The 22,928-nt window shown below is 38.2% G+C and overlaps 1 protein-coding gene across 2 annotated transcripts in view; it reads right to left on the minus strand.

Moving 5' to 3' along the window:
* Positions 1–831: 831 nt before the first annotated feature.
* Positions 832–22,928, minus strand: part of OPRM1 (opioid receptor mu 1) — a gene marked incomplete at both ends in the record, with an annotated part of 69,823 nt that continues 47,726 nt past the window's right edge. The window contains 3 exons of one of the 2 annotated variants that reach the window (XM_080806139.1): positions 832–870; positions 19,432–19,952; positions 20,665–21,017. In XM_080806139.1, the coding sequence (XP_080662265.1) occupies positions 832–870; positions 19,432–19,952; positions 20,665–21,017 (913 nt within the window). Of the gene's footprint in view, positions 871–16,888; positions 16,934–19,431; positions 19,953–20,664; positions 21,018–22,928 lie in introns of those variants that run through there. The other variant, XM_080806138.1, reaches the window with a different exon arrangement.

The raw sequence follows: 22,928 nt of genomic DNA on the forward strand, positions 1-22,928 counted from the left end.
TTAAACTTGACTTCCTCCCCAGATGAAGTGATGAGCTCATTGATCCACAATTACCTTTTATGAATACTTAGATAAAAGAAGGGACCCTCACAGTTAAAATTAGGGAGCAAACAACTGAAAGCCTAAGAATGGACAATCTCCCATGAACCCTTGGGAAGTACCTGCAATGCACAAGAGTCAACCTTTCTGCAGCTGACACATTGTTGTGTTTCAGATTACATTCCATGCCAATTACTTCCTCAAAATTATGGAGCTAGGTAGGAGACGTTATTCTTTAGAAGAATACAAAACAAAGAAAAAAGGTGGAAATGATGTCTTAACCAATATTGTTAATATTAAAGGTAAAAGATAGAAGAAAGTATTCCTTACAGAAACTAGATAAAGTCTTGAGCTTTCCACACAAGTTCCTTTGATCAGAGGTAGCACTTACTTCACATGTCACCATGCTAAATTTAACAACTGATGCTTTTTGTTTGATGAGATCATAAATATTTGCTTGAAAACAAAATATTGCACACAGAAGGGCCATCTTCTATGATGACCTCAATTCACATACCATGGTGCGTTTTGGTCCCATTGGACATCTTCCTCATGATTATGTACACAAGCTGGACTTTTTAGTGTGGTATAGTCCTTCCTTCCCAGCAACTGACTTGGTTGAGATGTCCTTCACATGTGTCGAGTGGAGTGCCCGGAAGATCGAGTTTTGATGACCCAGGAGCGGGCACTTTCCTAGGAAACTAGAGTCTCCCACAGGTTCTTGCAGTGACCTGCTTCCACACAGATAGTGGCTTCTAAGCTCAGTGAGGGTCTGAATGGCATGAGACCCACCTAGGGCAATGGAGCAGTTTCTGCTTCCAGATTTTCTAGCTGAAAGAGGAAAGAGCAAAGATAGTGAGCATTTCAAATTGGGTTGCAGTGCACATTTATCAGGCATCTTCTGCGGGTCAGAACTGTCCTGAGGGCCCTCAGTACACTTTCACTTGTAACCTTCAGAGCTTTTCCTAAATGTCAAGACATTAATTAACCTCTTGGGCCATTATGAATAATCTCTTGGATCGTTATGAGTATGCTATTGCATTTGTACACACTAATGAATAAGAATTATACACTAGTCATCAAAGAGATATTATTGATATTGGCTTCCTTGAAAAAATACATTTTGAATCCAAATCCCTTATCTCCCTCTGTTCTTGACTCTCTTTCTCCTTCTTTATCCTCAAATTATTCATGACTTGACAAAAATTTCAAAAGAATAGCAGTGTCTCTTTTTTGCAAGACCTTTCATGTTCTTCATTTCTAGATGAAGACATTTTTATTTTTCATTCAGTTCTCAAAATTAATGGATTTTTTTTTTTTTCCGAAGCAACCAATTTGAAGTTCAGGGACTTTTGCCACCCCCACTTCCACTGTAAAGCTGGCATATACATTGACCAATAACATGACATATGTTCCCACACATAAAAATGTGGTTTGGTATTTTCAAATATGGGAAGATAATTGTGGCAAAGAAATGCATTTTGTAATTAACAAGTAATCTCTGCTGTCATTGTTAATATATTTTTTGGTAAGAAGGAAAGGAGGTGTTTACAGAGTCAGTATAAAGGGAGGGTTTTTCCTTTAATTTTATTTTGGTAAATTTCACACTTCAGGAAAAGTGCAAGAATGAGAATAACATAAAGAATATTTGTGTACACTTTACCCAGACTCACCTGCTATTAATGTTTTATCCCATTTGTTTAATCATTTGCTTTCTATTTTTTTTTTTTGCTCTTCTTCTACACACACACACACACACACACACACATGCATGCACACACACTATCTCTCTGAACTATTTGATACTCAGTTGACTTTTTGTCACTACAGATTTCAATATATATTTCCTAAGAATGAGGAATAGAAAGACCAGAATCATCATTTGGAGAGGCAGTCTACCATGAACCCTGGGTTTCCTGCACATCCTTGCTGACTGTGCCAAACTGCAAGGCTTAACCCTTCTCTGGCCTGGAATAGTTTCTGCAGGTGGTCACATAAGCAATTAGGTAGGCCAGGGTGACCACAGCATTGATCATTGTGTGAAGTGCCGGTTCCTAGGGAGGTTCATTTATTGCTTGCCCCCAAAAGGGCTGGGACTTTAGCTCTGGGTTCCTTAACTGTGACACAACCCATTATGTGTGCAGCCACCATCAGGTCCCATCACACTGCCCAGTGGGATTTGGGGACAGAAGAGGCACTGCTCTGCTAAAGTTTCTGCTGCTGTTGTGCTGTGAGTACTAAACTGTTGACTTTGGTCTACATTTGGCCCCTAAATAGTTGTGGCAAAACAACCTGCTTGCTTGCTTGCTTGATTTACTCCTTTGGAATCTGCTTACTTCTAGCCATCTTCTAAGAGGTTCTTCCCAAACTGGCACCATGAGCAGGATGTCAAGATAGACAATGACTTTTTGGAAGAGAAAAGGCAAGGGCTCATGGACTGGGTTTGAGAATATGAAGAAAGTCCTTAAGTCCTTGGGATGTGGTAGGAAATGTTCTGGCAAATGTGCTACAGAAAGACATATCCACTCCTGTTCTTGCTATTGATGAACACGACACAAGTCAATAGATGGGGGCTGAGTGATGAGGGATAAAGTCTAACCAATTGCCCAAGTGGTGCCATGGTTGTTGCTTGCTCTTCTATGGACTAGGAGGCTAAGAGAACACTCTGAGCCCCACAAGGGAAGAAAGCACAACTTCACCAGTTTTAAGTCAAGACTAGAAACAACTAGAGGGCACATGCCTCTATAATGAATACTAAGATATAGATCCACAGTGAGAGGGAAGAGATATCCAGGAGAGCTTTGATCGATAGGTCGAGGAACTGTTAGACATGTGACTGATGAAGGAGTTAGGGAGGTTATAGTCTTAATGAACAAGGAGACTTTCTTGAGGCCAATAAAATCCCATGAAACACTATGGAGAAAGCTACTCAAAGGCTGAGGCTGCTCTAGGCTTGTTCTATCCTGAACGGAAAGACAGCTTGATTATGATCCCACACCCAGAGAATGACTGGTTCACTTTTAAGATTATCCCCTTCCCTACAAGGTGGTAGCATTCTACTACTTTTTTTGGTGGGAGACCTTGTGTTGGAAGCTGTGCTTGCTAAGGGCCATTAGACACCCATGATAAAGTTAGAACTCTCTAAACCAGGCATTCTCTGCAATCTAAGACAAAGGCCAAGATGGGACCATCCAATGTCCTCCAAATTATAAGGCAATGTGATATGCCTCTTAACCTGGGGGATCACAAAGTAGAGGCAGATGGGATAATCACCAAAAAAATGCAGTCCACATATAAGGCTACGACAGGCCCCAATGAGGCAATTAGTAGTTCATTACAAATAAAACTCTGTGTTCCTCCATAGAACCAGATTCCTTCGTGAAGACTAATCTCCCTCTAATGAGGAACTAGGAAGCCATGAGGCTGTCTTAGGGAAAATATCTCCTTTGGAACCCCTATTGCCTGACCCCCATTTCTGTATCATACTTTGAAAACCTTTAAAGATAAGGGATGAGGTAAGGTATTTTCATTTACAGCAGGGATCAAAGGCCTCATACCCTTAGAAGGTCAGAATGGGGTAGGGGAGAAAGGTAAGGGGGGGTGAATATATACGTGCATATATATATATATATATACACACACACACACACACACATATATATACACACACACATATATACACACACATATATATGTGTATATATGTATATATGTGTGTATATGTATATGTATACATATACATATATATGTATATGTGTATATATGTGTATATATGTGTGTGTATATATGTGTGTGTGTGTGTGTATGTGTGTGTGTGTGTGTGTATATATATATATATATATATATATATATATATATATAAAATATCTGTGCCTGAAAGACTAACATGCTAGGTTCTCTTGAGAGGTGAGGACTACACATTCAATTAGCCAGATTTGAAACAGAATAAAATGAGAAAAGGAGTGACTGTTTGGATCCTTGTCATGCACCATTTTTGTTGCTCCCAAGACTGAATGTATAATTGGCATTGATAATTTACATGCTTGTTCTGTGTAGGCTCATAACGTCCAAGGGAGATGTTCCTGATATGGAAGAGCCTCTTGTAGGTGGGTGATGAGGGAGATGCACGCACAACAGATCACACCTCCACTTCAGTTTCCCTTCCATGGTCTATAAAAGACCCGATTTAGAATTCCAAGAGAAGGAGAGGAAATCACAGTTTAAGTGTAATAGTGCTTATGAAAAACACCATATCTTAATATAATAGTTTTGTGTCCCTGGTGAAAAAAGCTAAGGCGATCTGGAGGCTTATGCAGGATAATTGCCAACTGAATTCAGCTGGCGCTCCTACATCCTGGCTACTCCAGCCATTGTGACAATGGCTGAAGCAATTGCCCATAATGGCACCTGCTATGCTATCCTGGACTTTGGTCATGTCTTTTTCTCAACTGCTTTAGCCCCTGGAAGATCCAAGTCCCTCACCTGGCTGAGCCCCCAGAACATACTGGGCTGCAGTAGTAATACTTGAACCTTCCTGCTATTTGCCACCAATAGGTAGGTTGACACACAGAACAAACCCTCTCTTTTTGTTGGTGACATGGTCCTACCACATCAATGATATTATCTTGATAAGCCCTAATAAAGTTTGCAGATGCTAACTCATATGAAGGCTCAGGAAAGCTTGTTAACAGCTTGTTAATCAGAATTAACATTCTGATAAGATATAGGGACCAACCATCCAAATCAAAATTTTGGGAGCAATGTGGGCTACAACTCAGAAGCGGATCGTGAAGACAGTAAAGAGAAGAGAACTATCGCTCTCTGCTTTCAGAAAGGCAGTCTCACAATTGCACCATTCAGGCACTGGAGATAATATGTACCTCAATGTATGTATTTGTTGAGTCTGAAAGTTAATCAGAAAATCTGACGAATTTGACTGAGGGCCTAAGCAGCCCATGACCCTGGAGGCTGTTCCAACATCCCAGCCCTGGGGCCCTTTAAATCTCCATAGGAGGAGGCTGCCTCCATGGGGAAAGCCTCTGCATGCCTCCTTGGTACCATTACCTACTTGAGTTGGGGAAGGAACTCCTTAAACGTTGGAGGTGCTGGGAGAAGGAAATAATGAACCCTCTCTTTGTCTCCAAATACTAGCTCTACAACCTGGCAAAATAATCACATGGTTCATTGAGACAAGATGCATCTCTGACTGACAACTTGACCAACTGCCAAGTAGGTCTATGTGTTGTGGGATAAGGAAAACTCTTAAGTGTTTGGCAGGCCCAGAGTGACTCTACTGTGTCTAATGTTATCAAAGAAAACTCCTAAATGTGAAGCCCCTTGTCCACGTACAAATGCACAGATAGATGTGATCTTGTTTTAGTCAGGGTCCTACCAATTAATTTGCTTTTCCTGATACCTGAGTGCTCTTGGGTTATGCCATGTATGGCTATCAAGGCTGTAATTACTTGATGGCCCTGCCCATATGGATTATCCAGATTAATGTAATGGTGATCCAAAACAATTTTATTGACAAATTCTGAACTAAAGTAACCTGTCCTGTCAGTTATATGTTTGTATGTGGAGAGAATGGACCACAGGATTTCCCTCTACTGGGCATGGTGGGGGCTTCTGGTTAACTCTTCTTTGTCTCCTGCAATTATTGGCAATGACACCACTCCTTGGATCACATTCCCTTTGGTAGGCCCCCAGATAAAGAGGGCTGTCCAATGCTGTCTGACCTGAGGGATATGTAGATTCCTGTTTTCATGTAGCAGTGTGAAAATTGTCCCCCACCATCCAATTCCACATTGTAGAGACAGTCAAGAACATATCCTTTATTTTAGCTACCATAGCCAATGAGATGGAACAAGCCATGGGAGATCAGCAGATCAGGCTAAACTCTCTGATTATAAATGGATCACCGATTGGCCTTAGACTACATTCTTGTTGATATGATTGAATTAATTTGTTGTGTTTGAATTAATATTAACACTATGGTGGTACAGCTTATACATACTCTAAGAAAGCAAGCTAAATGGTTATCAGAAATAAGACCTATTAGCCCTCTCTGGGACTTATTCAGTTGAATATAGATCCTAGAGTGATGACTGAGGTTAATACTATAGATTAACTTCATCCTGGGAGGTGATTCTGTGTATAATAAGTCAATAGATTGAAATAAATAGAACAGATTTGGGTTCTAGCCCCCATCAGTATGTCTAATCCAAATTGCTATAGGTGGCATCTGAAAATTGAGTTCAGCCAAAAATATGTTGAGCTGACAGGTGAGTTATTGGGAAGGATAGTTCTCCAAGCATCCTTACACATTCTTGCTGACTGAATTGTGTTGCAAGGTCTATCTTCTGACTCTGAGTTCTTCCTATGGTCATATAGTCAATTAAGAACTTTTGCTGCCTGACTGCGTGAGGACCACAGCATGGCCATTTTGTGATTGCTTGCTTCTAGGAAAGAGGATTGGTTTGCTTACTCCTTGCTACAAAAGGTGCTGAACTCCTAGCTCTGGGCTCTTCAGCTGGGTGCAATCCACTGTGCACATACTGACAATCTGGGCCCATTGTGTTGTACCATGGGACACAGGGACAGGGAACCAGGGCTCCCACGCTGATGCTCCTGCAGTCTGCAGTACCATGAGTAGTAAATTGTTTTCTCTGGTCCACTGAATCACATTGTATATTTTTGGTACCCATGGAGTGGTGCCAAACCTGCTTGCTTGTCGAGATATCTCCTTTGGAAACCTGTAACTCCTTTCTATTTCCTGAGTCTGGGATTCTTTCCCAACATGACCATACATACACATTTCAGTAAGTTTGACATTTGACATTGATACACTATTTTAATCTACCATTAGTTTTCCTATTTTGTCAAAGTTTTTTGAACTGTTATTTTTTTCCAGGAAGTCAACTAACAAATCCTCTTGGGCTATTTTTTAAGCTTATTTTGAACAATAAAATTTTGTAAAGTTTTTTGATTAAACTGAAGCTGATTTGAGGCACTTTTACTCTCTATCCACACAATGATTGGAGTGGGTATCCTACCTCCGGAGGGAATTTAAAAGATTGTTATTTTGTCTTTTTTTTTTTTTAACCAATGTCATCATTCTATGGAAGGAAACAGAGGTCTTGAGAGGTAAAGTGACATGCCTGAGTACTGGTCAAAGAAAGATAGTTCAATATTCTTATTTTTGTTTTTTTGCAGCCACTTTTTTTCTACTTTTGTTTTCTCTTCTCTATTTGTGAGGCATCCAAAGTTGCAAATGAAACCAATAACAGAGTTGGGTACTTTTAAAGTTGATCAGAGTTTCAGCCAGCAAAAGGCTTCAAAATTTCATTATTATAGAATCATAAACACAAAGCCACACAAAAAACCTAGAGTTGATGCCTAATAGACAAAACTCTCCATTTACCTCAATGATATAGAACTCATCCTTTTTTTCTAAGCTCCTTTGCCTAAATAGACTTATTGAGATCTAGAGTATGACACGTGGTCAAACTTCGGTAAAGGAGAATCCAAGGAGAAGTGAAATAATCTGGTAGTTCCGAAGGATCCTGACTCACTGTGCCATATGCTTCCTCCTGCTCTTAATGTGTGTTTATTTTGTTCAGTATAATAAATCTTTTCTCTCATGAAAAGAAGCTTTGGTGATTACTTTTGTTGTTCACTAGGAGAAACTAGTCCCCAGTGTCTGAATGGGGTGACCAGAAAGGAGCCCTAATTTGTTGTCAGATAAAAGAGATCAGGGATGTCTTGCTTGGGAAGCTCTCCTATGCAAAGACTGGCGTGGGATGCCAAGCTCACATAGCTGGTTATTGGCAGCCTGGCACCAGAGCCCAGGCTTCTAGTCTTGTGTTCTTTCACAAGAAAGACTGTAATTATTCAACTTCTTTGGAATGCATCTCACTGTTGAGTATAGATGATTTTTAAAAGAAACCTATTTTCCTCAAAGTCATTTTATTCAAAACAGAAGAATGTACCAATTATGAGATTTATTCTTAGCAATGTGTGGTTTAAATCAATGAAAACATATCCCAAAGCTACATAGACATTTTTCCCCTTTAGGATTGTAACCAAAAAGTGGCAAATTTCAAAACAAAGCAAAACAAAAGTGAAAACCAAACAAAACACAAACTGTTCGATTTCAAACTGAAGCAAGTTTCAGTATCTTGTTTGTATTTAGGCCATACATTTTAAATGAGTGAGACTAAGGGATCAATGATCAATTTTAGAATCCTGGTTAATACCTGGGATAAAAGGATGTTGCCATTTATTCTAGTAAGACATTGAAGTTTGAAAATATTTGTGCCTAACTAGCACTTATGGTCTACAGTGGGCTTTGAAACTGCTTGGTGAAAACTCCATTCTGTGAGATGTTAGGAGACATCCTTTGAAACATCGGGCCTGTGTTCAGGTAAGTTTGAGAACTTTAGCTTAAAAAACAAAATGCAAAAACAAAAATATATATATATATATATGCACACACATACACATATATATATAGTATTAATAGGTTTCTTTTAATATATATATTAAATATATATGTATATATACGCATATATATATATATATATATATGAAGTAAATGCGGCACATGCACACACACGCACACACACACACACGCACAGCAGGGTTTTTCAAAGCCTTTACAATGCTAATACACAGGACCAGTCCCCATGACCAAAATAAGACATGCAACATTTCTGAAAATTTGTGTAAAGAGCTATTTTCTCATGGAACGTGTATTAACATTTCACTGTAGTCGTGTGCTGTAAGATCTATAAAGAAAGTCATTTGTTCTGATTCCTTAGACATCAAATCTTAGCACCCAAATTCTGGCCACATTCCCTTCCATGGAGGCAACATGCTGATGCTTGAACATTCAAGGCCTCCAGTGACCAAGAAGTCTTTGTATCTCAAGTCTTAGAAAAGTCTTTCTTTGGTTGCATTCCAATCCCTTTCCCTGTAGCTTCCACCTGTTGGCTTTAATTGGAGTTGTACTGCGTAAGTCCAATCCCCTCTTCACATCCATTCAAGTATACAAAGAGAACACTCTTGTCCCTGTCCTCTCCGAGTCTCCTATTTCTCGGGTAACCATGTGCAGTTACTTCAACCATCTGTTATACCGAGGAATTTTAACTTTTTTCACCTTCTTAGGTGCTCGTCTCTGGACATGTTCTAATTTGCGTATTTCATTCCTGAAGAATGCGGTATATTAGAGTCAAGTTAACGTGTCTTAAGCTCTAGATACTAGACTTCTGTTGATGTGATTATCTATCATTGCAATAGTTGAGATGGCCTATATCATATTGCTGATCCATGAAATAAAATCTATGACATTTTTTCATATCTGCTACCACTCACATCCTGTGTGTCTATACATGGATTTCTGGACTAAAATTTTTCCCTCATAACTACTCTAGCTGTAGTTTTTGCTTACTCTTCTAGTATGTTTGTTCCCTTATCCTAGCATCTAGGTTATTCAGCATTCCTCCATTTGTTGGGACTCCTAAGATGGGAATCTGCCAAAACTTATAAACCTCTCTCATTATACCATTATATCCAGATCATAATTCAACATATCATAGCATTATTAAAAACTGCAAGAGCTGGTCAAATCTCTTGCTAAAAACACTAGTGACACCGTGTTTACCTGATTTCTGTATCCTCTAAGAAAACAAGATTCCTTTTACCATAATTCCTAGAGAGCTTATCTTGCCTCCTACGGGTTATTGCTTCCTTTCTAAGTGTTCTCAAAATATATTTTAATAATTTGTTTTAGGTCCTAAAAAAATAGTGCAAAGCTAAATATTCAGTGAGGGTTTTTAGTTGCTGCAAAGTTGCCATTAAAACTGTGACTCTATTTCTTTCCCACAGTTTTCCAGGATGTCTCCCGTTCTTCTTTGCTTCTGAGGTTATGATTTATGTTTCATTAATTGTGTTTCATTTACAAATTCTCTTAATGTTTCACAATATTCAGGAGACCTGACCTTATTCTGAGTATCCTACTATCCTTTAACAATATCTTCACACTTACTGTCCTTTAATTCTTTCTAAAAATGTTTTAGGCTGAAGATTTTTTTTTTTTTTCTGAGGGAGAAACTTGAAAATAAAATAAGGTTTGAAGAATTGTGCTTTCCTCTTGTTTTTCATTAATACTGAGTCTTAATCTTTGCAATGTTAGCAGTGCAGAAGGAAGCCTTCTTTTGAGAAATCAGTGTGGTATCTCTCAGGATGCCTGGGATCTAACTCCTATTTTTGGGCACCACTTTAAAGACATCACAACTAATTTCTTCATCATTTAAATGTGGTTGTCACATTAGATCAACAGTTCTCAACTGATTCCTCCCCTCTCCCTGCCACACCCCTGCCACCCCACACCAGGGGACATTTGGCAATGTCTGGAGACATTTTGGCTGTCACAGCTAGGGGTGGGTGGCTACTGCTTGCATCTAATGGATAGAGGACAGTGACGCTGCTAAACATTGCAATGCACATTCCCCCGAAGCAAGAATTAACCAGCTCAAAACATCACCAGTACCAACATTGAGAAGCCTTGGCTAGGACCAAACTTATGATTCCTTTTATCACCATTCTTTTATTCCTTTTTAATTTCCTTTACAAGAGCTGTAGTTCAGTTTCTTGGGGAAAAGAGAAGAAAGGAGATGAAAAGTGTAAAGCCTCATTGACTGGCTTAAAATAATAATGCTAGCCAGTTTCTTGGCAAAGTATGTGGATTATGGTATATTACATTCCGTGAAAACTAAGTGCTAGCTACTACAATTATCATAATTTTCACAAATGTATCCATTGAAACTGGAGAGTTTCAGGACCTGGTCAGTGGTCGAATCTAAATAAATAAATGAACCACCTAAACTTTTAGGATTTTATATTATATCTGCTATTGTTATCTAATTATAAAATGTTCCCTTACCTGCTGAAATTTTTAAATAAATTTACAGATACCGGAGTATATATAATACATATTAGCCTGACATTTTCTTTGTCATAAACTTTTCCTAAGCTCTATTTGAAAACCAGATACTTGAAAAGATTCTCACTACCATCTTTTAAATATTTGAAAAAAAAAAAGGCACAAAATTTATAAAAGTGTGTATCTGGCGTATACTCCTCATTTGTAGGATAAGTCAGTTTGTATTGGATGATCTCTAGTGTTATTTTTCCAGTTACGATCACCTAAGAACTGTGAATATTTTGCATATGCTTGATAAGTCCATTTGCCTTAGTGGGATTTAGAGGTGGGTATTTATGCATAGTGTAGTCATCTGAGAGTCTACTTGTCCCACTGAATTTCTGAAATAACCAGAAAAAATTTCAGTTGTTAAAGTATATGGTAGCCATATTGCAAGCTTCCGCCTATCTACAGCATGGTAAGGTTCTGGGAGTGACATGTGTCTCTTCTATTTCCCAAGGGCAATTTGCAGAAAACATTTTTTAGGTTGATGTTTTGAATTTGAATGGACCCATATATAACTATATTTGGGGATTTTTGAATATAAAGACTATTTGGCTAACATGATAGAGGAAAAAAAAGAACAGTAAGAGTGAAATATTCTTGCTAAATTGGTAAATTATAAGAAGGATTAAATAAGTGATCATATTGTCAAATATGATCTTTCTTGAGTAAAATATTCTTATTTCTTAATGTCATTTTCCATAGCCTTTGCTTTCTTGTTTTTCAATCAGATGTCTTAGAGGTAAATATCTCATCACAAAAAGAAAAATTTATGTGGCTGATAACTGATAAAGAATGTGGCTGATAAAAGAATGTGGCTGATTTCAAACACAAAATGTACTCTTTTCCTCCCTCCCTTCCTTTCTTCCCCCCTTCTTTCCTTACAAATACTATGCCTTATAGACAAATGACATGAATTATTTTTCTCAATATTCATTCTTGGACTGACAGAGCCATTATTTTAAGTCACAATGAAACTTTCAGCTTATGTTTATTTAATATTTGATAATTATAGGGAACTAATTTATCAGGCTAATTATTTATTTGTATGTGTTCCTAGTAAGTTCAGTTGTTATGGAAAGAAAAAGTAGTTCATTTTTTTTTTCACAAGCAATAAAACAATAACATTAAATTATACTCAAACTTACCTCCCACCCAGATATGGTTAGTAAAATAATATTTATGGGTATTTGTTCCTTCAGCATACATCACTGGTAATGCAGAAGATCAAACTCATGACATCTTGAGAGCTGGCATTATAATCTTTTGGATATGTATCATGAAAACCATTCACGTTTTGAAAAAGTACTATTAAAACTATTTAGCATTCAAAATAAATCTTGTTAGTAGCCTCCTCTTATCCACTCTCTACTCACTTCAATGCCAGGAACTCCATTATATAAGAAAAAAATTTCTTAGTGTAAAGGGAGAAGGGCAACAAAAGTTGTGACCCTAGGTTCTTGACTTCCATGGAAATAATAATTAGAAAAGAAAAATCAAGACATGTTTTGTTTTAGAAACTTGTAGTTCTCATAAAGTAACCCCCAAAATAATTTGTCATTTGTAAAATTGTTCAATTTGCAAATACTTATTGCAACCTACCAAAAGATACAGCAATCAGAATGACATTCAAAAGTTAATGACTGGGGGCACCTGGGTGGCTCAGTGGGTTAAAGCCTTTGCCTTCGGCTCAGGTCATGATCCCAGGGTCCTGGGATCGAGCCCCGCATCGGGCTCCCTGCTCAGCAGGGGGCCTGCTTCCTCCTCTCACTCTGCCTGTCTCTCTGCCTACTCATGATCTCTGTCTGTCAAATAAATAAACAAAATCTTAAAAAAAAAAAAAAGTTAATGACTGGTTTGTGATAGGTCATCTTCATTCAATTTTTGTTTGGTATGAAGAAAAAAATGCAAAAGCAAAAAAATACTATGTAACTGTATTTCAGATTCATAGAGGTGGAAGGAAGAACAAATGTGTCGTAGAAAGTTAAAAGAGCAAAATATCCACCTTTCATATTTAGCTCCCAAACTATATAGATAGCAACTAAAGATCGACATGTTTCAAAACACTAGATTTTCCATGATAAATGATTATGAAATAGCAATTCACCACTTAAGGCCAGCCAAATAAGTAAAACCTCATTTAAAGTTAGTTTTTTAGAGATGAATATATTGCTGTATTTTATCAGTTAGTTACATCAGTTGAAAAAACAAGCAAAGGAAAATACTGTGGTAATTATATTAGTTAATCTAATCTTTACAACTTAACCTCCCTGAAAGATGTGAACATTCATTCAAGAAGAATGCTAGCTAATTCATGCATCAAGGTTCACTGTATGGTTCTGATATGCAGAATAATCTTCTGGTTCAACCCTTTCATGATGAAGTTGAGGAAACTGAGCTCTTATAAGATGAAGGGCTTTGTTCCATCACATGTTGGACAGGCAAAACACGACCACTAGAACATTCACCTGACTCTCTGTCCTGGTCCCTTCTGGTACCATCACCCACCAAGCTGCCTTTTCTAGTAGGATAAACACGATTTATGAAAATACTAAGTGAAACTCTCCCATATGAATGAAAAATTCTACCTGTGGAAAAGCAAATGGTATCACTCAGTGAGAATTAATATGACCTTAATGATGGCAAAAAAATTTAGTTCAAATAATTTGAACTCATATATTCATAACCCAAATCCTCATTATTAAATTTCTAACTTCCCAAGCTATTCATTAATCTATTTGGATGTTCATCTTTATACACAGATACACAGATAGCTACAAATAGATCTGAACAAGCCCACATAAAGACTTTACGGCATTCGAATCATTGGCATGTAAATACTAAAATTTAGTTCTAAGAGCTACCATTGAGAAGAATGATAACCAGTCTGGTAGGGCAGTAGGGCATATAGATTAAAATCAAATTCAACTGGATTAATTCCTTAGGTCCTTTTGTAACTATGACCTTGGGCAGGTGAATTCTGTAAACATTAGTTTCCTGAACTGTAGAGATAATGATCCATACATAATGAGGCTAAATAAGATATACTGGGCACAAACTGGTCAGTAAGTGTTATTTCTAATAGTCTTAAAACCGAATGTTTTCTATGAATAAACATAGTTTCAATTAAACAATATTTTTTCCTTCCAGACTATGGCCAAGTTATAGAAACATGACATTCTTATTGTTATTTATTAAAGAAATTATTCATTTTAAATCTAAATATACTCTAGGGCTACACACACATAAAAAGGCACTCCAATATCATGCACATGTGCACACACATGCACGCACACACACACACACACACACATACGTAACTGGATCCATTTTCTTTTTAAACCCTAGAATTGAAAGAATAGCCATTTTGGTTTTATTCACAAAATATGCATTAATGTGATCAAGCTCTGTAATTTTGTGAGCTATTCCCATTTGGGGCTTTTGTGATGGAATTGAAATGCTTTTCCTTCTCAAATTATCTCTCCACAGATGTTTTATAAAAAAAAAATCAAGATGTAGTTTTTGCGAATGATGTGGTTGGTTTAAAAAATTAGGCTTCTGCTTTTAGTTTAGCTGGGGATAATATAGTTTTGTAGTTAATACTATTGCAAAGCATCTCCTAATTTCTGGACATGTGGCTTGGATTAAAATGTCAAGAAAATGCTTTAAAAACAGTAACCAGGGGTCTTAGGGCTGGACTTGCCATATTAATGAGAAGAAGTTGGCAGGAGGTACCATAATATTAGGTTTATCAATGTTATATCATTATAGCCTATAAAACTCACTGATAGAAAGCTAAGGCTTTGTCCAACTATAGCTCTATAGCTACACTGTTTTGCTAAACACAAGACTCATTTGGTAGAAAAATCCTTGCTAATCAGCTTGACTAAAATGGTAGCCAGACAAAACAGTAACTTAAGCAGTATTTGGATAAAGTTGCAATTTAAATCAGTTTTCAGTTTTATGTTTTATTCAAAATTCAGATACTTGTTCCCTACCTTGACCTTGACCCAGTGAACCAGAGTTTCTTAGAGGAGTGTCTCAGAACTTATACTCATAATAAGGTTTGAGAACTTCTGATTGAGACTATGGAATAATATTTGGGCACAAAGTGGCATTGTGTAGGAAAGCAGAGGAAAGCTTTGGATTAATATTAGAAGCCCAGGGTTCTGCCTCTTACTGGTGGTTTGATCTTTATGATCATTGAGCTTCCCTGAGCATTCAGTTTTTCATGTTTACCCATCAGGTTTGTTGTAGGAAGCCAAGGTGATAGTGCACTTTTTAATCTCTATGCTGTGATAATAATGTAAGATAGCATTATTATGATGGTTGTGGTTAGTACAAACTCTTTAAATAATAATCTAACTGGTCTAAGAGAGTTGTTTCTTTCCCCATATAATGTTAAACATTAAAAGACATAGTCTAGGTATCACAACAGAAATGCATTATGGAATGCAATCGGGGTGGGAAGCCAAGCAGTGAAGGTGGGTTGCAGTGGCCAGCGTCGCAGGTCTGAGCTGATCTGAATTGATCTGAGCAAATGGGGGATGAGCTCTGAAGCAAGGTGGAGTCCAGCAAAAACTGTCGACTGGTACACGTACAGAGAAATTAAATTGCATGGATAGCAGATGCAAAATGAATGTCTTTGCCTAAGTCTATCTAATAAAAATCTAGAAGCCGTAAAGACAACAAGCTGAACATAAATCAGGCATGGAGTTTTACAGCTGGAGAAGGAGCCTGAGCCCTGGAATTCAAAAGGACATGAGGACATTTTTTATTTTACTTTTTTATACTTAGTCAGGGCAAGACCTCTTTAGGGCACTAAATCCAGTTTGTGGCTGGCTTATCAATAGCACTTGTTAGAAATAAAATTAGGAAACCTGGGTGGCTCAGTGGGTTAAAGCCTCTGCTTTCGGCTCAGGTCATGATCCCAGGGTCCTGGGATCGAGTCCCGCATCGGGCTCTCTGCTCAGCAGGGAGCCTGCTTCCTCCTCTCTCTCTGCCTGTCTCTCTGCCTACTTGTGATCTCTGTCTGTCAAATAAATAAATAAAATCTTAAAAAAAAAGAAATAAAATTAGAAGACAAGCACAGATGTAACAATTTTTTTTTTTTTTGAAAGTAGAACTTTTGATCAGAGGACTAAAGAAAAGGAAAGGAAGAACACCTCCCGTGAATATTTTCCAGTTACTGAAGGGTTAGCCTGGAATAACGTCAGAGTGTTATGCAAGCATTGGGATTGTCCATCAGTTGCTTAAGATAGGGGTCATTTTCACCACCCTCCATATCTCCTGAAATATCATGAGCCCTCTCATCATTCATTCATTAAACAAATATTTTTGAAGTAGTTTTTGAATGTGTCAGACACTGTTTTAGGTAGCTGCTGGAGGAAGAAGGGGCAAGGCCGATGTGGTTCATGGCCTCAAGAAGCTATGCCTGTCCAGGGCAGCATGTGCCTACTGTAAGTAGGTACTCCTTTGCAATGTAACTGCAGCTACTACCATCAGGAGGTAAGGTCTGTTTTGCCACCCGTTGAACCTAGATCCTGGAACTACCATGAGGACAGCAGGGTTAATGTGCCACTCCTAGGCTGAGCCTGGCTAAGACTGGAAGAACATTCTAGGCCAGCCCAGCTCAAACTACTGATCTACGGAAATGCAAACTACATAAATGGTTGCTTTAAGCAGCTATGTTTTGGAATGATTTGTTAGGTAGCAAAAGCTGACTGAGTCACCCTTAACTATGTAGAAACGATGCAAAGTTTATTTGGGGCACAGAATTTTCTCACACGGCTTATGAAATTACCTTGATAACTGCCAACTCTTCATTTTGCGCTGTAGGGACATGGTCTCAGTGTACAGTTGTCAGAATACAGACACCCTGGGAAGGTTTGATATTGGATCTCTGATCTGCAGAATATGAAGTTGACTAATGCGCTTGAAACGTGACATATAGAGTATAATCTATTTCTTGGAGAAAATACAAACATGTAGGCAAGACATAAACATCTACAACAGTACCAAGTCCAAACAAGCAGTCAAAAAGTTCATGCAAATCCAATTAGCTTTGCTTTGCAACATAATGGGTCATGGCGTCAAAACAAAAACACGAATGAACAAAAAAACCCAAAAACCTATCTGTCAGATTCTGAATTTGTCTGACTAGCCAACTATGTCCTATAGACATGGCCATAAAGTGTCTGATTTTTCCTTCAAATAATTTCATTATTTTGATACATTATTGAAACTATCACCAAAGGCTTACATATCGTTCCAGACGTCCCTGTGTAACCGTTGCGATTCTAATGATGACGCATCAGTGGAGATGAGTAAAAGAGATCTTTGCTTTATCTTAATTTTCAAGTATGTCAGAGTGTCTTTTCCTCTGTTCCTGGCAGCCACTCTTCTGTCCAGCCCTCTCAGCTGGGCATTTTGGGAAAGCAGCCAATTCCGGGGCTAATGTGTTTCTGCTGTTATCTGACCCTGATCCTGCTTCATAGAGGCAACAATGAAGATAAGCCCTAATTGGATGTATTTTTAAAGCAAACCTTTTAGTTCCTTAGAACAGAGCTTCCTCAATTAGCTTCCTTTCCCTGCTCTCTGGCTGTGCCGCAACCACACTAAATGTGAAAATGCTGAATCTATATGGGAGTCAAGAACAGGGTCGGGGCAACGGAAGGATGATCATACTGAACTCAGGAGGACCGCTCCATCAGACAAGCTGGGAGCCGTGCTTCCAGGAGAAGTATTTTGTTCCAAGGCAAAATGTGTTAACCTTGGTTTAGGATTGAGAGTTTCAAATTGCATTCTGTGATGTATTATCCTCTGGTCAGAGAAAATCTATTTGAATCCCTACCCTCTCTAAGTTACTCACAGGGTTTTGATAGCTGCTGAGAGGGAGAGCTGCTTAGTAGAAGAAGCAGGTTTAGAGGTCTTGATGTGGAAAAAAATAGAAAAGAAGCAGAGTAGATTTCTTTCTGTCTTTGACTCAGTCTGAAACGGAACTAGAAGCGGCACAAAGTAAATTAGTAATTTCCCTTTGGTTGGCAGTGAGTCGACCATCATCACCTTATACTACCTAGAGAGTCCAAGTTCCCGTGTTCCTTTGAACAATATTTAGTATCAGAGGTGTGAGGATCAGTGCCCCCTAGGGCAGACCATGAGGACCTCCTTAAGCTAGGCTTGTGGTCAGTAGGAAAGGGTGAGCCTGGGCGGGGTTGGGCTGGGGGCCTGTAGTAGGTGTGGGGGAGACGGAGTGGGACCTGGAGAAAAGTAAATGAAGAGGAAGCAGCTGCTCTGTACTGCAAGGCTCTTCTCTGTATGCCTCCTCAATTAGACTTCCTAGTCATTTTTATAAAGGCGTCTGTTCTCACAGTTCTGGCCTCTGACCAGGTTCTGACTCAAGGATTTACTTCACTGGAAGTCTGAATTTCAGTTCTGTGTTATAAAATTATGGAGGCAGTGATTTTTGGATGCTGACACTATTATTTGAAACTTTACTTATTTCCAGTAATATTAAGAGTTAAGTGGTATGTTTGATTTATTTTCTAGTCAGGTTCTACAGTTTGCACATCAGTGGCTTATCAAGGTCATATTAACTTAGAGACACATTTTTCTCTTTTCTGATTCTCATGTGATTATAATACTGTGTATAAATCTTGACTCCTTCCTGCAGGCTGCCCTCTGTACTCTGTGCAAGGGAATATATCTTCCAAAAAATAGTCACTCCTTGCCATAACTCTGACTGGTATAATGACTGTTAAAAAAGTAAGTTAGTTCCAATAATTAAGTAATATGTTTGAGGTTTCCACTAGAGTTCAGGTCTAAAAATTGACAAACCAATGGCTGAAAAAGTTAGGGCTGGCAATTTTTTTTTTTTTTTTCTGTCTTTTCTCCTTTGCTGTGACATTGATTTGCTGGGAACATCTGGTACCCATCACCACACTGAGTGAAGTGATGACCCTTTCTGTTTAACTACAGAGCCAGAACAGGACTGACTTTTAAGAAGTGACAGGGATATTGGAATGATATGCACGAAACATAAACATTGGAGAAAATGAGGAGAAGTCTAGAATAGCATCACTTCCACAACGTGCTAACATCATTAATTTCACATAGAAGCAACAGCTGTGAAGATACTGATTTTTAGTAGCTTTATGGATTTCTAGTTGGTGTAGCTCAATATCTAAATAAATATACACAAATACATAGAGCTGTTTAAATAATGTAAAGTACCTCTCTGTCACAGTGACCATCATTTGCTCTTCTCCCTCAGTCCTCATAAGGGCAGAACCTCCATCCCTTAGTTACTGATTCACTTCTAATGGTTTAAAACTTTGGATTGGAACAAAAATCTATAATTTTTATGTTATCCCCAGTAGGTGTACCCAGTTCTAGAAGCTGCATACCTGATGGTTAGTCCTATCCACTGTATTGGCCGTGGAGGGGTGGTCTCTGGTGTTCTGACGGATTCGAGTGGAGTTCTGTTGCTCAATGGTAGAGGACGTTGGGATACAGAACTCTCTGAAGCATCGTTTGAAGTTTTCATCCAGAAATGCATAAAGGACTGGGTTCAGGCAGCTGTTTGTGTAACCTAGAGCAATGCAGAAGTGCCAGGAAACGGTCTGGAATGTAGTTTCTGGGATTGTAATCAAGGCTTTAATGATGACATAAATGTGAATGGGAGTCCAGCAGACAATGAACACAGCCACAACCACCAGCACCATCCTGGTGATTCTTCGCAGATTCCTGTCCTTTTCTTTGGAGCCAGAGAGCATACGGACACTCTTGAGGCGTAAGATCATCAGTCCATAGCACACAGTAATGATGAGGACGGGCATGATGAAGGCAAAGATGAAAACACAGATTTTCAGCAGGTTTTCCCAGTACCAGGTTGGGTGAGAGAATGTGAGTGTACAGTCTATGGAACCTGGAAAACAATAATTTTAAGGCAGAATGAGCAGCAACAACTAATTACAGCTTTGACCAGAGCTAACTTAAAGCCATTAAGGAAAGCCAACAAAGGAAGACTTAAAGAAATCGAGGGAGAAAGCTCTCCGTTGATTTTCAGGGAGTTATTTTTAGATTTTTTTTTTTCTAAATATCTCATGTTTCATCCATTTTGATCACATTAAGCTTTCATTTAATCAACAATTATGGAGCCTTTCACTTGAGCTAGATCCCCTATGGGGTCCATGTCGACATAAAAAATACAGTCACTGTCCAAAGTCTATAGGAGATTCCAGGTAATGGATAAATTCTTTCCACTTTTTGATAGGTGGTTCATGATTTTGATATGAGGACTAGAAAAATAAATTTGTCATGTTGACAGCCATTTGAAATTTTAAAACACCTTAAAGTTCTTTTGGGTTTAAGTCTAATCAATCTTGTAAGAGCTATATTCTTATTTCCCCATCATTTTGATGAAGTCAATACAGAGAAATCAGGAAACAATAGATTATATTTTCCTTAAAATGTTTGGTGTCTTAAAATTTAGGAGAGAACTCCTATTACAAAACATTCAAAGTCATTTTGCTAGGAAAAAATCACTGAAATTACAATTTGACTAAGAAGTTGGACCACTCATGACTTTACCAGCACGCCAGTCTATAAACCCCTCACCCCTCAGGCCTGCAACTTACCATGCCTGTACTTTGTGGTTGCCATGAACATCACAGGCAAGCCAATGGCTGAAGAGAGGATCCAGTTGCAGACATTGACAATTTTGGCATTGCGGGGAGTGCGGAAATCCAGGGCCTTGACGGGGTGGCAGACTGCGATGTAGCGATCAACACTCATGGTACAGAGGGTAAAGATGCTGGTGAACATATTATAGTAATCTATGGAGATCACAATCTTGCAGAGGATGGTTCCAAATGGCCATGTGCCCATTAGGTAATTGACGCTCTGGAAGGGCAGGGTACTAGTTGCTAAGGCATCCGCTAGGGCAAGGTTGAAAATGTAGATATTGGTGGCAGTCTTCATTTTGGTGTATCTAGGAGGTGAAGGAGGAGCAGTGGCAAAGTCATAAAGAGACCAGTGTGAAATAAAAATAAGCTTCCAATAATAAAAAATATTGCAATGGTTAGTGGAAAGTACTTGAGATGAGATATGGGAGAACTCTTTTCTGATACTAGATTGGCTATTCCTAATCAAGTGTCTATGAGTCAAATAAAGTTTCTCTACCTATCAATCTTATAAACTGTAAAATGGCCATAATAACAGCTAACAAACTGATTTACTGAATTTTTTTAATGCGCCAGGCACTGCGATAGATGTAACAGACACAGGGAGTGCTCAGTCATATATCCAAGTCTACCGATATTCATGAAAAGAATACAAAATGAATGATAATTCATTTTAACCTCTAAATATGTAAAAGAAAAATTTCAGATATATGTAGCTAAAAGTATGGAAAAATGTAATCATGCAAAAATGTGTATGTATATATATCAATGTAATAGTACAAGTGTGTTTATATATATGTATAAATATATATTGGTGTATGCACACACACACACACACACACACACACACACACACACACCGAGACTATTATGGTGGCACAAAGAAGAAATGAAGGGGTAAGGTAAGGGAAGAAGGAAGGCATCCTGGAATTGTAAATGTGCAAGTTTAATCTTACATTAATAAGAGTAGGTTATTCTAGATAGAACACCTAAATAAAGGCATAGAGTTGAAATGGCATGATGTGTGTGTTTTGGTAGTGCCAAAAAGTAAAATCCCACCAGAGAAGGACAATAACTCTGGCTGGGTAGGAATACAGAGGCCAGTTCATGGAGCGATTTGTATGCCATGGTAAGAAGGCTGAACTTTATCCTATCCATGATGAGGAAGCTAAGGCTGTTTGTTTTGTTTTTATTTTTTAATAGCTTTATTGAGGCATAATTGACATACAATAAATGGCCTATAATTAAAGTGTACGATTTGATAAGTTTTGACATATGTACGCACTTGCAAAACAATCGTCTTAATCAAGATCAGGAATTGGCAAACTTCAGCGTGCAGACTTGGTTGGGCTACTGCCTGTTTGGAAAGAACACACTCACATTCATTTAATTACTTCTTATCTGTAGCTGTTTTGATGATGCAGTAGCAGAGTTGAGTAGTTGAGACAGAGACCATATGGCCTGCAATGCCTAAAATATTTACTATCTTGCCCTTTACAACAAAAAATCCCAACTCTTGATCAAGATAATGAACATATCCATCACCCTCAGAAGTTTCCTTGGGCAGCTCCTTGATCTTTCCATTTTCCCTTCCCTGCCTTGACCTCCACCCTTAGGCAATCACTGATCTTGATCTGTTTCCTGTCATTATAGGTTAGTTTTCATTTTCTAGAATTTTATGCAAATAGAATCATTCTGTATGTACTCTTTTTTGTCTAGCTTCTTTTGCTCTGCATAATATTTTGAGATTCATCCACATCTTGTTGCATGTACCAATAATACATTCTTTTTTATTACTAAGTATGGATATTATTATTATTACTGAGTATGGATATGGATATCATTGTGTGGTTATGCCAGACTTGTTTATCCATTTACTTATTGATGGGAATTGAGTTGCAGGTTGTTTTTGGATACTGAGTTAGCTGTTCTGAACATTAATGAAGTCTTTGCATGGAAATATGTTTTTCTTTCCCCTGTGTAAGTATCTAGGAGTGCTATATGTCTTCAAAGCCACAGAAATTAGAACTTAGAAGGGATGAACAGGTATACTGACAATACTACTAAATTATATATGATGGTAGAAGAATATCTTGCTAATATGTTGTTCAATTGTCAGATGTATTTGACATTCCATATCTATTTACCTTAATGTTAGGAACTGTACTCAGTTTCACTCTGGGAAATGACACCTTTTCCACCTTTAGTCTGTAGGCTTC

Source organism: Martes martes (genome assembly GCF_963455335.1).
Source record: "Martes martes genome assembly, chromosome: 6".
Lineage (NCBI taxonomy): Eukaryota > Metazoa > Chordata > Mammalia > Carnivora > Mustelidae > Martes > Martes martes.